The sequence below is a fragment of the Stylophora pistillata genome, chromosome 2, assembly GCF_964205215.1.
Source record: "Stylophora pistillata chromosome 2, jaStyPist1.2, whole genome shotgun sequence".
Taxonomy (NCBI): Eukaryota; Metazoa; Cnidaria; class Anthozoa; order Scleractinia; family Pocilloporidae; genus Stylophora; species Stylophora pistillata.
Genome location: NC_142520.1, coordinates 55633758 through 55647699, shown reverse-complemented (window position 1 = coordinate 55647699; position 13942 = coordinate 55633758). Strand labels below are relative to the sequence as shown.

The following is a 13942-nucleotide window of genomic DNA, read 5'->3' as shown; positions in this document are numbered from 1 at the left end:
AATTTTATCATATGACCACTAAGTGTCGGAAATTTCAACCTAAATACGACGCGATAGACGGGCATATGCAGCCAAACGAGCTCAAAAAAATCTTTTTCTTTGTATTTAACTTTTCCTTTATATTTTTCAAGTCAGAACAAGAAACTCTCAACTCCTTGAAAACTGCGACTTTTTTTCTCAATTCTGTTTTCCTATAAGTTTTTGTAACAAAGCAACTTTAGGGCAGTATGGTCGGACGGCTCTTCGTGGACCGGGTCACGTCAACCCGTCCCGGCATGCATACGTCAGCTTTTACATTGGTTATCAATGGGATTGCGCGAGTGGAGCTGGATGGGTCAAATGATAAATTGGAAGTATTTTTCAACACGAGAAGTAAAAAATTTCGTATCTCTAAGCGGCCATGTAATATCCTCTATACGATACTGTGAACAAAAAGTAAAGTGATTGTACTACACCGACAATGATCCTCTGATTTACAAATCAGAAACAGAATTAAGCCATCATCCTCAGAAAAGTCCTGCACAGTTGGTCCGCCATATTCAATCATCAGTCCGCTATTTTTTCTGTAAGGCTTCTTTGAGTCTGTGATCGAACTATTCATTTAATGTTACTGGCAAAATGTAAACCGGTGAAAAGTCGGATTATTTCAAAAATAGAGTAATAAAATCAAAGGTACAATTCTACGAACAACGCAAAATGAATTCCAAGTTTGAAGGTGATGGAAAATTGACTTTAATCCTTTTAAAACTCCCAAGATCTGATTGTCAATTATCCCCTCAAGCTCCCACATATTTCCTTGTAAGTTAGTTATGAGAATTGGGTGTAAGATCAAGATAACAACTTACACCTGATAAGCTTGAGTATTCTCATTACCTGTTTGCTGGATCATGTATGGATATGATAGGGAGAACTTACATGCTGACCACTTCTTGGAGTGAAAGGGTTGACTCCACCATTAATTTTCTCTTAATGTTTTTGTTCGTTTTATTTGTTCAAATAAGGTTTAACAATTAAGAGCGCTTGGTGTGTAACAGTCAAACTATTTGAGATACGAAAATTTTCAACCCCCCGCCCCCATTTAAATTTTGCATGCCTTTAGGTTCCCGGGGGATGCACCAATATGCTCCTTACAACATTTTGTGTTGCCATGGTAACAATTGACGATTGTTCTCGGCGGAGGGCCTTACCAACAAGGATAAATTTTGCCTAATAAGCGAAAATGTAAATCTCTTAAGTCCATTGAAACGCTAAACCTTAATATCTACAGCACACCCAGTGACATTTGTTATCTTAATTGTTTCACGAGGCTAACATTAACAAAGTAGTCGATGATTTATCAAGGTACACTTTCGGCCACTTTTGCTGCAGGGTAAAACGGATGTAATATTTTTAGAAATATTTAAACTTTTGTACACCGGATAAGCTTGCCTAAAAAGTAAAAGCTTTCGGTTAGACTTCAAGCCTTAATCACTTAGTTACCTCGCCTAAAGCGGCGAGGTTACCGGATGTGTGAGTTCGTGTCGGGGCTCCCACCCCTCTGCTTCTAGCTCGTCCCTTCAGCAGATTTCTCCATACTGCGGGAAGACTGTATCTTCCCCGTCGCGATTCAGGGTAGGGCGGTGTAGTTTGACGTTGATCGCTTCTTTCACACCCCTTTCGAACCACTTTGGTTCAATCGTCAAGATCTTAGAAGACTCGAAGTTGACCCCATGGACTGCCCCTGCGCTGTGTATTTGACGAGAAACGAAGTTAGTAAGTGATCAAAGCTAGAGGTCTAACCGAAAGCTTTTACTTTTTAGGTAAGCTTATCTGATGTACAACAGTTTAAATATTTCTATTCTGATTCTTCCCCGATAGATAAAACTCCTATATTCTATCATATTTTTCTTAGTCTCTGTAAAAGTACACCAGTCCTGAATTGAGACTTACCTCCTACTTAGTACTAAGAGTGTATTAATGTTCTAGTTGGAAAAAAAATATCTACGGGCTGCTCGCTACTTTTTGTAAGGGAAGTTCACGAACTGACTTGAAGAATCGATTGTTGCATAAATTGATGATAGTCACACTGTGAGTTTCAACGGCAAAATCTTCAAACAAAGTTACTGAACATACGTTCAAAAGAAGTCTGTCTCATGATCAATGTCTCACCGGAAACTATCGCTTCTAACCTTCATTTTATATCAATCAAAATTAGGTTTACTGTGAACTCTCAGTCCCATAGTAAGGCTTAATGTATGGGTTCCTTTTTACAAGGAGTCATCCTTGAAATGAGCTTCAAAGTGAGTTGAATTTTCTTTAACCTATTGCTTCACTTTAGTGTTCATCTTAAGAGGTTACTGACTTTTCTAGAGTATCTAATTCTGCAGAAACTTCCGCCTACAAGTGAAGGCTTCTTCAATGGGGTCTAGCCAGTGACCAAGCGTGATGTCAGGCGCACGAGGATTTCATGGTAGGATGCACACTTCGTTTCCCATAAGGCATTAACCGCTGCTCAAGAAAGATACAAAGTTAGCTCTGGTAGGTAAGAGAACAAAAAAGCAAAAAGCTCACCTTCCTTAAACGGGCAATTAACCCCCGAAAAACACTTGCCCTAAACAAAAGTAAAAACCACATTTGCTCAGCGGATTTGATTTAGAGAATATGCGCGTCACTGTGGACTGACACTGTCTCTACACTTGTTAGCAGAAAAGTTATAAATTAGAAAATTGGAATAGAATAGAAAGATCGTGAAACGGAACGTGTAATGTTGAATTGTGGTCAATAGAGCCTCAAGTGAAAATGTTACAGCCCAAGATTACTGAAACAGAGTGCGCGGGAATTATCAGTACACTCTATTTTCTTTTTTTTTTTTTTTTTTATAAGAACCTTTTTATAAGAACGTCGAGGCTGAGATTAACCAAAATTTTAAGAATGTAATAAGAACATTCCCCAGGCCGAGAGTCGATTGAGAACGTTTTTATGTTGCCAATCTGTAGATTAAATGACATGTATAAAATCAAGGCAGCAAATGTTACCAAAACACCTATGGGCATCTCGGCACGCATCTCAGCGGTTTGTGATAACCAGCAGTTCTTAATTATAGCTGTTCTAAAATGTCTTCCACACCTTCAAAGTCATCAGGCGATAACATGTAATTTACGAGCACCTTACGATCGTTTTACCTCAAATTGCAAAAAAATATATGAACGTGGAGCTTCAGTTCCAAAATTAGACGCTCTTATCTAAAAAAAATGAAAAGAAATTTAAAAAAAAATGTAACGCAAGTGAGAAATTCTGAGAAATTATGCAAAAGCCCTCGAAGACTGATTCCCTTGAATGGGTGGCTTGAATAAATCATTGGAGAAAATTCTTAAGCCATCACGGATATAAATTGTTAAGTGATTACGAATGTAGATTGTTAAGCGATCACGGACGTAAATACTGTCAGGGTATCACGAAAGTAATTTTTCAAACGTTCGCGGATCTAAATCTTCGACATGCATAGGAAGTCTTACCTAAGCCATCGTTAAACCAGATAGTACCATCCAAAATATGATGTTGAAGTAAAAGTGAAAAACGGGCTGTCGACCTTTTAAAGGTTTATTACAAGTCTTAAATTAAATCATAGATAGTTTAATCATAGTTAACTATGATTAAATTGAGTCGGAGATATTTTGATAAACATGAGAACGAAACGTGACTACTATGTAAGGGATATTCCGACTCAGCCAATACATGCTGAAAGGTAAGCTGAACCCTGTGGAAAACGTTTTCTGTGACACCAAATTAACTCACACAAGTTCTCTGAAATTTCGGTTTTTAATGCTAACTCTTTTTCTCGCTTCTCGCGACAACGAAAAAACGAGGAACTTCACCGAAACGTTCTGCACATGGTAATCTAATCTGAATAAGGCGAGGCCGCCAAGTAACACTCGTCATGAGCCGTCACGCAATCCAAACAAAACATTCTGAACAACCCAGTCTTTTGTTATTGTACAGAATCATTTTCCACAAACGTACAAAAATCTACTCGTCAGATGACTTTGAATACAGACATGAACACCATGAAAAACGTCCGCACCAAATCTGGTGAAAGATGAGAAGAATTTGCGTAACGATGTTTGTGATTTCGTTAGCTCTTGTGACACTATTGTTTATAAGAGTTGAGTACGTGTACAAGAATTCGAAAGCGCTGGAAACAAGGCTTGAAAATCGATTTCAGCGGATTAACGATGACCTGAAAACAAACATAGAGAAAATCGTGAGGAAGAGGTTACAATCGTTTTATGAAACTGCAACCACAACAAAGAGTGAGGAAAGATCTGATGTTATCTTTGGTAAGTCAGTGGTTATACGAAGCTCTTTTGACCTCTGTTCTGTTAGCGTTCACTCAGCAACACTTCTAAAAAGCACAAATATTTTTTTTCGACTGTCTGCCTCTAAATCCTACAAACAGATTCTACCTATCTATCTATCTCTACTTCCTACGATTGTGAAATAAAAAAGAGCAAAAATACCGCTACGGTTATTTTTTTTTTTTTACTAATTTGTATGATATCCAACCTCGCGCCATATCCGGAGGGTATTTTTCGAAGAGGCCAAACTCAATTGAAATGGAAACGTGAATAACTTCCTTTTTTTTAACAAGCTTGATGAAACAAAGTGCGCATGTGTTAATCAACGAGGGAATGCTTTAGTTATTGTTTCGCTTTACTAGAGAAACTAGAGTCAGTTCAAAACATCTGCTTTCACAGTTGCGGTATTTGAAGGCTGACATGTATTCGTGTGTCACGCCACTGATGAATACAGATTGGATCAAATAACAGTTTGTTGTGCCTAATCGAATTGTGACTATGACCGCGTTAACTTCGTGAAACACAGAGTACTGTACTCATTCTCATTCTCTTAGGCTAATGTGTTTGATATCCGCAAATTTCTGGCACCAAAATCTTCACGATAGAACAAGATTTTAAGCGCGATGCTAATTTATTTATTTTTTTAAAGTTTAAGATTCAAACTCTTAGGACGGATGGCAGCTTCAGAAAAGCCTTGAGCTATTTTTCGATAAATTTCGAGGGGGCGAAAGTTCACTTTTTTCTGTTGTTGCTTTTGTTGTTGATTTTTTTGGCCTCTTAACTCTGACTCGATTTAACATTGAGTTATTCTTTTTAGCATCGGTGTCGTGAGCTGATACGAATGTAAATCGCATAATTTTTTATTTCCCTTTTGTCTTTATCTTCACAGTTCTTCATCTTCACCGTAAACATCCATTGCTAAAGGACTACATCAATTCGGCTTATTCTTGCACATTTCAAAATGCGGTTTTTCAATTATTAAGCTTTTTTGCATGATTTTAACAGGATTTGAAAGAAAAGAAGGAAATGCGTCATTGGTAAATCGTGATCATCGAAGAGAGAAAAGAAATCTTGCTAAAGGAACAATAACTCTGTAGCAAGTCCGCCAGGAAATCAACAAAAAAATCAATCAGTCCTGCAGTGTCAAAAACAACATTTGCCAGACAGGACCTCCAGGTCCTCCAGGTGCCCATGGGTATCCAGGCTACAAAGGAGAAAAAGGAGCCCCAGGGAAAACTGGCCCACAAGGCCCTCTGGGTCCTATTGGGGCTCCAGGTACGAGCGGCAAAAGAGGATCTGTGGGACCTCAGGGAGTGAAAGGCGACAAAGGCGATAAAGGATCCGTTGGAGCAGCCGGGTTAAGAGGAGAGACTGGATCGAAGGGTCGTCAAGGACAAAAAGGATCTATTGGCTTCAAAGGAAACGGAGGCAGCAGAGGATCGGTTGGTATTCAGGGACCAAAACGAGAATGTGTTACTCCACCGAAGGTCAGTGTGCATCCAGTGTCCCAGCAAGTCTTTGTGAACGAGCCAGCAATATTTTACTGTTGGGTTGAAGGTCAGACGTCGTCAAAGGTAACATGGCGTAAGTTAGGAGGTACTCTATCTGGTGCTAATGTGCAAGATGGAGCACTTCGAATCAACAGCGTACAAAAGTCACATGTTGGATCGTACATGTGCACAGTTCACACTGGTGTAGGAATGTTCAGAAAAATAAGCAGGTTACATGTCAAAGGTAAGGTCTCTTTTAACCTAAGCATCACCTTTATTCAAATACGTCTAACAGGACTTTCTTACAACCAAAATGGTTTTTGTGTGCCTAATTTTCGGTGAAGCCGCAAGCCAGTGAGCGAAATGATTATGATAAGCTTTGTCATGGCTCGTTCAGCTCACATTTTTAACATCTTCAACAAGCTTGTTGTGTGTAGTTATTTGATATGACTCCTTTTTTCAGAGCCACCCAAACTTACCAACAGGCCCCCTTCAGTGGTCAAAACATGGCTAGGGACTTATGTAACCCTCTGCTGCGAGGCCTCAGGTTCTCCTCGTCCAAATGTTGAATGGTTTCGGACTCCAAAGACTTCCGATTCATTCACGCTTTTTCACGAAGGTGGATGTCTCTTGGCTAATATGATCAACCTTGGAGAACATTTCATCTGCCGGGCTACAAATACCTTCGGATCGGCTGAGACAACAACCACGGTGATAACAAAGATAATGACAGGTAAAATTCATTTGTCACTTTTATCGAGGAGCTTAAAAGAGAATATGACGTGAAAATTTTTATCACTCATCTTGTTAACGAAATATAGACGGATCTAGGCTTGATTAGTAGCTGTTGTTCGGGAAGCGGAGCCCATGCTCCACCCTGAAGAGACGGCCGTCTCTTCTCGGGGAGTAACTGGACTCCGGAGGGCGGCGAAAATCGAGCCTACGGTAAAAAGTGCTGAAAAAAATTCAAATACATTGTTATGGCCTTTTCGATCCACAAATCTAAAAGAAGAAATGTGTTATCTTTCAGTCGAAATTTCCTGAAAACCACACTAGTAAAAGGAAGGCGTTAATCATTTTGCTTCAAACTTCATTTGTATTATATTTAGCACGTGAGTCTAACCTTAATATCAACTTTAATTTCAACCTGTGATAGACTGTGCTGAGCCTTTAATCAATCTCAGAAAATCATTTGGGAAGACTGAGGTTTTGATATGTTTCATGCTAAGGACAAGGGCATTCTGTGACAAATGTATCATCTTCCTCAAAGTACTGACGCTGTTGACACCCATTTAAGCTAAGTTTGTGACATTCATCGAAATGAGTTCTTCCTGGGTCAGCTGGTGAAGAATCAGAGCATGAAAGAGTAGAACGACTTAGTTACATCTTTTCTATACTTAACCTTATAAGAATATAAGGTGAAATAATAATCGACTACTTTATAAAGGTTTGGGTCACTCAGCGATCATAGCAAACGATGACATTTACCTCAGAGCCCTGAGCAGTTGGTTAAGCCCTGTTGTACCGAGCTAGTTCTCCTACTGGAAGCGTTGTTGGCGAGCATCAGTGGATGCTTTGGCTGGCTCTACCTTCCACTCATTGTGACAACAAAGGGCCGACAGTGATCATCGTCCGCGTGGGAAAATACATCCTTGGTGGATACACCAGCACTTCATGGAGTAAGAGAAATAGCGGTCGCTTTCATTTTCCCTTTTCTCTCCACGAAAACAGGCCTCTACATTTAACATTTGAAACTACGCGCCGTTTTTCTTTTCGGAAACTCATATAAGCGGATATTATTAAAAAATTTTCTCTCCTGAAATAACTTGAACCTGAAAAGATATTTTGTTAAAAGTTTCATGTTGTCTGATAATCTGACTGGAATTGTACTCTTTTGACAAAAGATCATGCTCGATCAGGTAAAGCTGTTCCCTGCATTTACGCAAAAATTCCTTCAGTTGCAGGAATGGTTCCAATCATCCGTGTTGTAGAATATTACTTTCGGTAACTCTTTATTTTACTGTGGTTGTTAATTAAAAGTACGTTTCTTGTTCGTGTTAAATGCTTCCATTGCCCAGTATTACACATATTCACTTTCACCTCTCATACAGACATAGTTTGTGACTCTTTTTTACCATTTTGCTTATCAGCCTCCAATTGTGCATACCATTACAGTTCGAGCGCGTTTTTGTCCTCATTGGCTAGGAAGTCAGGCTGGGGACCAGTGAAACTCTCACAAACAGGAAAGTATAGTTTTGGTCGTCACTCCATATACAGTTGTTCTAGCCATGGACCCAGATTTGGCGGAGGACAAGATATTTACATTGACAGCTCAAGTTCTTACTCGAACCTTGGATTCACCTACAGTCCACCATCTGGCCACAGATATGGCAGTTCCTTCGCCCAATCATTCCTGGCAGGAAGTTACCGATTTCAACCTGATGAAGTTGAAGTGTTCTATGAAACTACTTGAAACAAACGAATTAAAGTAATGAGGATTTTTGAAATTCGTCTTTACAATCGAGGCAGTCGTTTCGGTTTGGGTCATGGCCACAAAGATAGTTTGAACTGATATTTATATAAGAGCACTGTTCTGTTCAATTATACGAAAATGATCATATTGAGTCGCTAGAGAGAGTACACAAATTGGTCAAAGTGACACTATGATAAATTCGTGAGTACTTAACTTTCAATGATTCTGTGATTTCAAGAGGAGGAATTAACTCAACTTCCCCACAAGAGTCCTTCCCAGTTTGATCCGCCATCTGTAATAAGATGCATTCTCTTCCAGGCGCCAATGGCTGCGCTTAAGCCATGGAAGTTGCATAACGAGTCCCCACATTACTACACTAAAAGAGCTCTTTCGGTTTGTGTGTACTTTGCTATAAGAGATATGCTGGAGCTGCATGGTTGAGTGTTGATAAAGAAACATCTCTTTTACTGGTGTACTGAATATTTTGTTCAATGTTTCGTGGTTGCGTTCAAATGCCATACAACTGGATAAATATATACTAAGTACTGACCCCCAGGTGCGAGAAACAGCCGGCTTGTGAATATAAGAGACAATTAACTTTAAGCAGGAAAATGTTACCCAAAGTCATCTTGTAAAGTCTGATAACAAGTTTATGAGAAGAGTTTATCCACAGGCAAGAATGGCAAACTCCAACTGGGACCATTAATTTGGGAAACTTCTCAACAAGCATTCCAAAGTTTGTGCTATCATGAGTATAAAAATGGCAGTTGGTTATTTCTAAGAACAGTGTTCGTATACATGGACAGGCAGGTCTAAAATCTTGCTCATTATCCACTAGAAGTTGATAAATGTACATAAGACGTTGTAGTGGATTTTGAAAAACTGACGTTTCAAAGGTCGACAGGTCGCCCAATCAAAACGACGCAGAACTATGTCTCGAGATATCAACATTTCAAACTCGAGCCAGTTTGATAACACTGATAACTCCAGTTTGATAATACTGAACCAAAGATGCAGTATGTGTCTGATAAAACTTTCACATCCAGACTCTGTCCTAATAAATGCGCAACCGAAAAAAGTTACAAAATCGACTTGGCAGAAATCACTTCCGTTCCGACTGGCTCATATCAGTAACAAACTTAGAAACGCACTTGATAAGCGCATTTATCAAGTTAAAAGGCTGAAACAAATTATTATTCTTAACGAAAGAGTTGGGCTGAATATTTCACTCAATTCCCAAGCATACTGTTCTCTCGGTCCCGCTGAACAAGACCTGACACATCATTAGGATATAACTAACAGATTAATCAAAACAAAGCTAGACATTTGCCCACTCATTTGGTTTCTCTTTCTCTCATTTAAACTATTGCTAATAAAACTTCACGCATTCACAGATCTACATAACCCAGAAAATCATCTATGTTCAAGTTTTCTATCCACAAAGAGCATTGATAACTTGATACTTTTTAGTGTTAACACTTTGGGTTCTTAGGCTGTCTCTTTTGTAGAAGAAGGGAAATTCTATATCATGAGAATTCCAAGAAATTACTTCAGACACCCAGAAATGTATTCTAAGATGGTATCAACCAAGTCCTCGTAATTCAAAGATTTACCTTCAAGGTAAAGTCGTTGGTAAATGTTCAGTAATGTTTGATGCATCCTGTTCTTCTACTTACATCTCTGTTTGGACTTCTCCGCTGAAAAAGATGAATTCATGTTTAGTCCAGAAGCCAATTCTTTGTGACCACCTATGAATCAAAATATTTCCGCTTGAGCTGAACCTTCCTTACAAGAAAGAACTAACGAACACTCTCTTGTATAAGTGGATGCCGGACCACGAGATCTAAAGCGTAGTAAAGTTCTCAACAGAACACTCTCGTGACTAGTTTAGCGTCCATTTTGAGGCGACTCTTAATTAAAAGTTGAAAATATGTCTACTAAATAATACGGATAGATATCACTACGATTTAATCTGACCGCAAGTTGGCCATTGAAATCTGAAAAATACAGACCAGAACGTGTGCATACATCCGGGATACATCAGTTATCATTGTAATGCGCAAGCCCGTAGAGGCCATTAATTACACAGTGACATCATTACAGAGATCATACGCCAAATGTTCATTTTCCATCACCTTTAGCGTCAGGTCATCTTAGAGGTGATTTCGTGGTTAGTGTATTAACTTAACGGCGAAAACTGCCACATTTCTAGCTGTGAGGTCCGCCATAGTTGATAATAATAATAATAATATCATTCGATTTCTATGGCGCATTTCCATGTAAATGCTCTAATGCGCTTTACAACACTGTGCGGGGACTTTTCCAGACTGCCGGCGGCAGTTTACAATTGATAAAGGAGAAATTTTACAGATGCCCCCTCCCCCCATTCCCAGTAAACAGGCCAGACCACATCACAGTAATCTCGTGATATGGGTTCTTTAACTTCCCCTGTGAGTGAAACGTCTTGCTTAATGTTTATTGCCCTACCCTGTTTATTGACACAACGTCAAGCCCCAGCCAGGACTTGAACTCGAGCCATCTGACCCAGAGTCCTGCGCACTGACCACTGGACTACTCACGCCTTACGACCTAGTTGTGACATTTCCCATCAAAATAGGTAAATTAGCTGAGCATTCTTCGCATTATCCGATTCTATGAATCATGCATTGGCGTGCATCATGCAGCTACGTAATGTTTATTGCCCTACAGGTCAAAATTAGACAAAAACAGATAACAAATGTAAGCCAGGTAAATGGCAAACGTGTAAGTTTGAATTTTTGCCGATAACAGCTTTGCGTCTTTTCCACTTTAAAAATCACATTGCAAATGGTTTACTCACAAAAAAGTTAGCACTTGTGAAACATTTTCAGTTTATCTTTGTTACCCTTTTTCCTTTTTTTAAACCCTTAAGTTGGATGGGATAAAAGGCATAAAATCCGTGGTTGAATACCATCTTTTTAAACAATTTTGCATTTGTTTTCTGTAAGGTTTCCTTGAGTCTGTAATGAATTCTTCAGCTACTGCTATTAACAAAATGTGAATCAGTGTCGAAGAAGTCAGAGAATTTCAAGTAGACAGTTCAACATCTAAAGTAATAACATCAAAGGTACAATTACACGGACAAGGCAAAATTCAAAAGACCTAAAGGTGATGACACATCGACTTTAAAACCTTAACCATAACTTTTCTTTTAATCTTTTTGTTTTTGTTTGGTTGTTTTTTTTTTGTTTTTGTCTTTGTGTTTATTTTTTTTTTTTAATTTTTTTGTCAAAAAACCCCTTAACTTTAAAGCGATAAAGAACATGAAATTCCAGGTCATATGCATTTTTCCAAAGCACTTTTTCGATATATTTTCTGTAGGGACTACTGAATTTGAAATTAATTTTATTAATAACAATAAGAGAAAATGAGTCCCATTAGTATCTCTTATTAAGTTCTACAAGAAAAATATTCTTGAATGAAAGTTAGAAGAATTTTTTAGGCAATTCATAATATCAAGCAAATATCAAGGAAAAAAAAAATAAAAACTCCACATTCCAAATTAGCAGTTCCTAATTGGAAATTGATTCTTAACTTAACGTTTACAAAACTATTGCCAGACTTTTTCTTCCTCTGATTATTTATTTTCCATTCACCTCTATTTCAAAATCGCCCTCTCGATCTCCACTCCACTAAAAGACCTCTAGCAGTATGAAATTTAATCTGTTTTGTCTGAAAACTGTGTAAGTGATATTCTAAACTGTAATGGGTATTTTGATAGCAGCTGAGAGGAAAGTTAAATCTTGACTTGCGTTTCTGGGCAAAATCAGTCCTCTCGAATGAGCTGTAAAATTCCCGAGAAAAGACCATAAATACAGAAATGGATGCCAAGAAGAGCGTCCACGCGAGACCTTGTGAAAAGTTCAGCAGAATTTCCGTGGCTATTTCAGTGACATCCTTGACTCTTGTGACGTTATTGTTTATGAGGATCGAACTTGTGCACAAGAATTCGAAAGCTCTGGAAACAAGCCTTGAAAACCGAATCCGACGGATTGACGGTGACCTGAAAACGAACATAGAGAGGATAGTGACGAAGAAGTTAAAATTTTATGAAACTGCACTTACAACAAGGAGTAAGGAAAGATCTGATGTTATCTTTGGTAAGGCAGTGTTTACACGTACCTCTGTTCTGTTAGCTTCTTGATAGGCAACACTACGGCATTACAGCACAAAATGATTTCTTTGTCACTATGTCTTTCATTTCTAGAAACATAATACTCGCCTTTTCGCTATAATTCTACTTCCGTTGACCGTGAAATGAGACAAAGCGAAAATATATCTTAATTTATGTTACACTCCTGCCTCGGGCCATTTCAGCAGGATACTTTTAGAAAAGGTCAAACTCAACTGTCGCTTACTATCTGAACTGTTTTCTGCTTTTTCACGAGCTCAATGCGAAAGATCACGCTTAGGGTAATCAATGAGTGAATATTTTCGTTTTTGTTTCGCTTTAGTCAAGAAACCGTAGGGTAATTGAAAACATCTCCTTTAAAATTACAATAATGTAGGGTGACATGCATTCGTGCGTCAGGCCACTGAAGAATGTAGGTTGGATCAAGTGATATTTTGTTCAACCAAATCGAAGTTATAACTCCTTCTGTTTTCACTTACTGAAACGCAGCAGTATACATTCTCATTCTCTTAAACTAATGTCTCTGATCCCCGCCAATTTTTGAAACCGAAATTTTCACGAAATAGAATTCTACTCAAATATTTCTTGCGAGAAGGACTTTGAGCGCGATGCTCAATGAGCTTGCTTGAAATCTATTGGTTGAAAAGTCTCAAGGCTGAAGGCAGCTTCGGACAGCCCTAAGGTTATTTTTGCAACAAAATTTATGGAGGTAAAAGGTTGCTTTTAAGAATTTTTTTCGTTCCCTAGCTCAGACTCGATTTAATGTCGAGTTACTTCTATTTGAATCGATCTCGTTAGCTTATGTGAATATTTCTGATATTTGTATATTTCTCTTTTCTTTTCATTTTCATAGTTCTTCCTCTTCGCTGTAAACATCGATCGATAAACGAAAACATCAATTCAACTTATTCTTTCACTCATTTATCCCATTGTAAATATTTTTCATCATAACACCTATAAGTGTTGAAAGCAAAGTAGGAAGTGTGTCATCTGTTATTCATGATCATCAAAGAGAGAGAAGAAATGTTGCTGCAGGAACAATAACTCTGCAGCAAGTCCGCCAAGAAATCGACAACAAGTTTAATCATTCCTGCAGAATCACAAGCAAGATTTGTCAAGCAGGACCTCCAGGTCCCCGAGGTGCCCACGGTTATCCAGGGTACAAAGGAGAAAAAGGAGCCGTGGGGAAAACCGGCCCACGAGGCCCTCAAGGTCCTATCGGGGCTCCAGGTTCGAGTGGCAAAAGAGGACCTGTGGGACCTCAAGGAGCCAAAGGCGACAAAGGGGATAAAGGGTCCGTTGGAGCAACCGGCATTAGAGGAGAGACTGGATCGAAGGGTCGTCAAGGACAAAAAGGATCTATTGGCTTAAAAGGAAACAGAGGCAGCAGAGGATTGGTTGGTATTCAGGGACCGAAAGGAAAATGTGTTGTTCCACCGAAGATCAGTGTGCAACCAGTGTCCCAGCAAGTCTT

General features: G+C 38.9%; 2 protein-coding genes and 2 long non-coding RNA genes across 4 annotated transcripts in view; 2 read left to right on the top strand and 2 right to left on the bottom strand.

Moving 5' to 3' along the window:
* Nucleotides 1–605: 605 nt before the first annotated feature.
* LOC148740507 (uncharacterized) lies at nucleotides 606–3668 on the bottom strand. Its single transcript, XR_015996569.1, has 4 exons — nucleotides 3495–3668; nucleotides 3162–3221; nucleotides 2551–2590; nucleotides 606–1725 (listed from the first exon to the last, which is right to left on the bottom strand). It is a non-coding gene; the product is annotated as an uncharacterized LOC148740507 (long non-coding RNA).
* A 295-nt stretch (nucleotides 3669–3963) lies between these two features.
* Nucleotides 3964–10090, top strand: LOC111345862 (uncharacterized). Its single transcript, XM_088748552.1, is given in 7 exon segments — nucleotides 3964–4071; nucleotides 4074–4316; nucleotides 5340–6068; nucleotides 6288–6557; nucleotides 7272–7422; nucleotides 7424–7503; nucleotides 7975–10090. Coding segments are annotated over 7 exon segments (1851 nt in total). The 5' UTR covers nucleotides 3964–4016; the 3' UTR covers nucleotides 8298–10090.
* Nucleotides 10091–11664: 1574 nt separating this feature from the next.
* LOC148740506 (uncharacterized) lies at nucleotides 11665–12594 on the bottom strand. The gene is made up of 2 exons (XR_015996570.1): nucleotides 12459–12594; nucleotides 11665–12339 (listed from the first exon to the last, which is right to left on the bottom strand). It is a non-coding gene; the product is annotated as an uncharacterized LOC148740506 (long non-coding RNA).
* Nucleotides 12595–13409: 815 nt separating this feature from the next.
* LOC148740504 (uncharacterized) overlaps nucleotides 13410–13942 on the top strand; it is a gene marked incomplete at its 5' end in the record, with an annotated part of 48273 nt that continues 47740 nt past the window's right edge. The window contains one exon of the mRNA XM_088749683.1: nucleotides 13410–13927. Within this exon, the coding sequence (XP_088605809.1) occupies nucleotides 13410–13927 (518 nt within the window). The remainder of the gene's footprint in view (nucleotides 13928–13942) is intronic.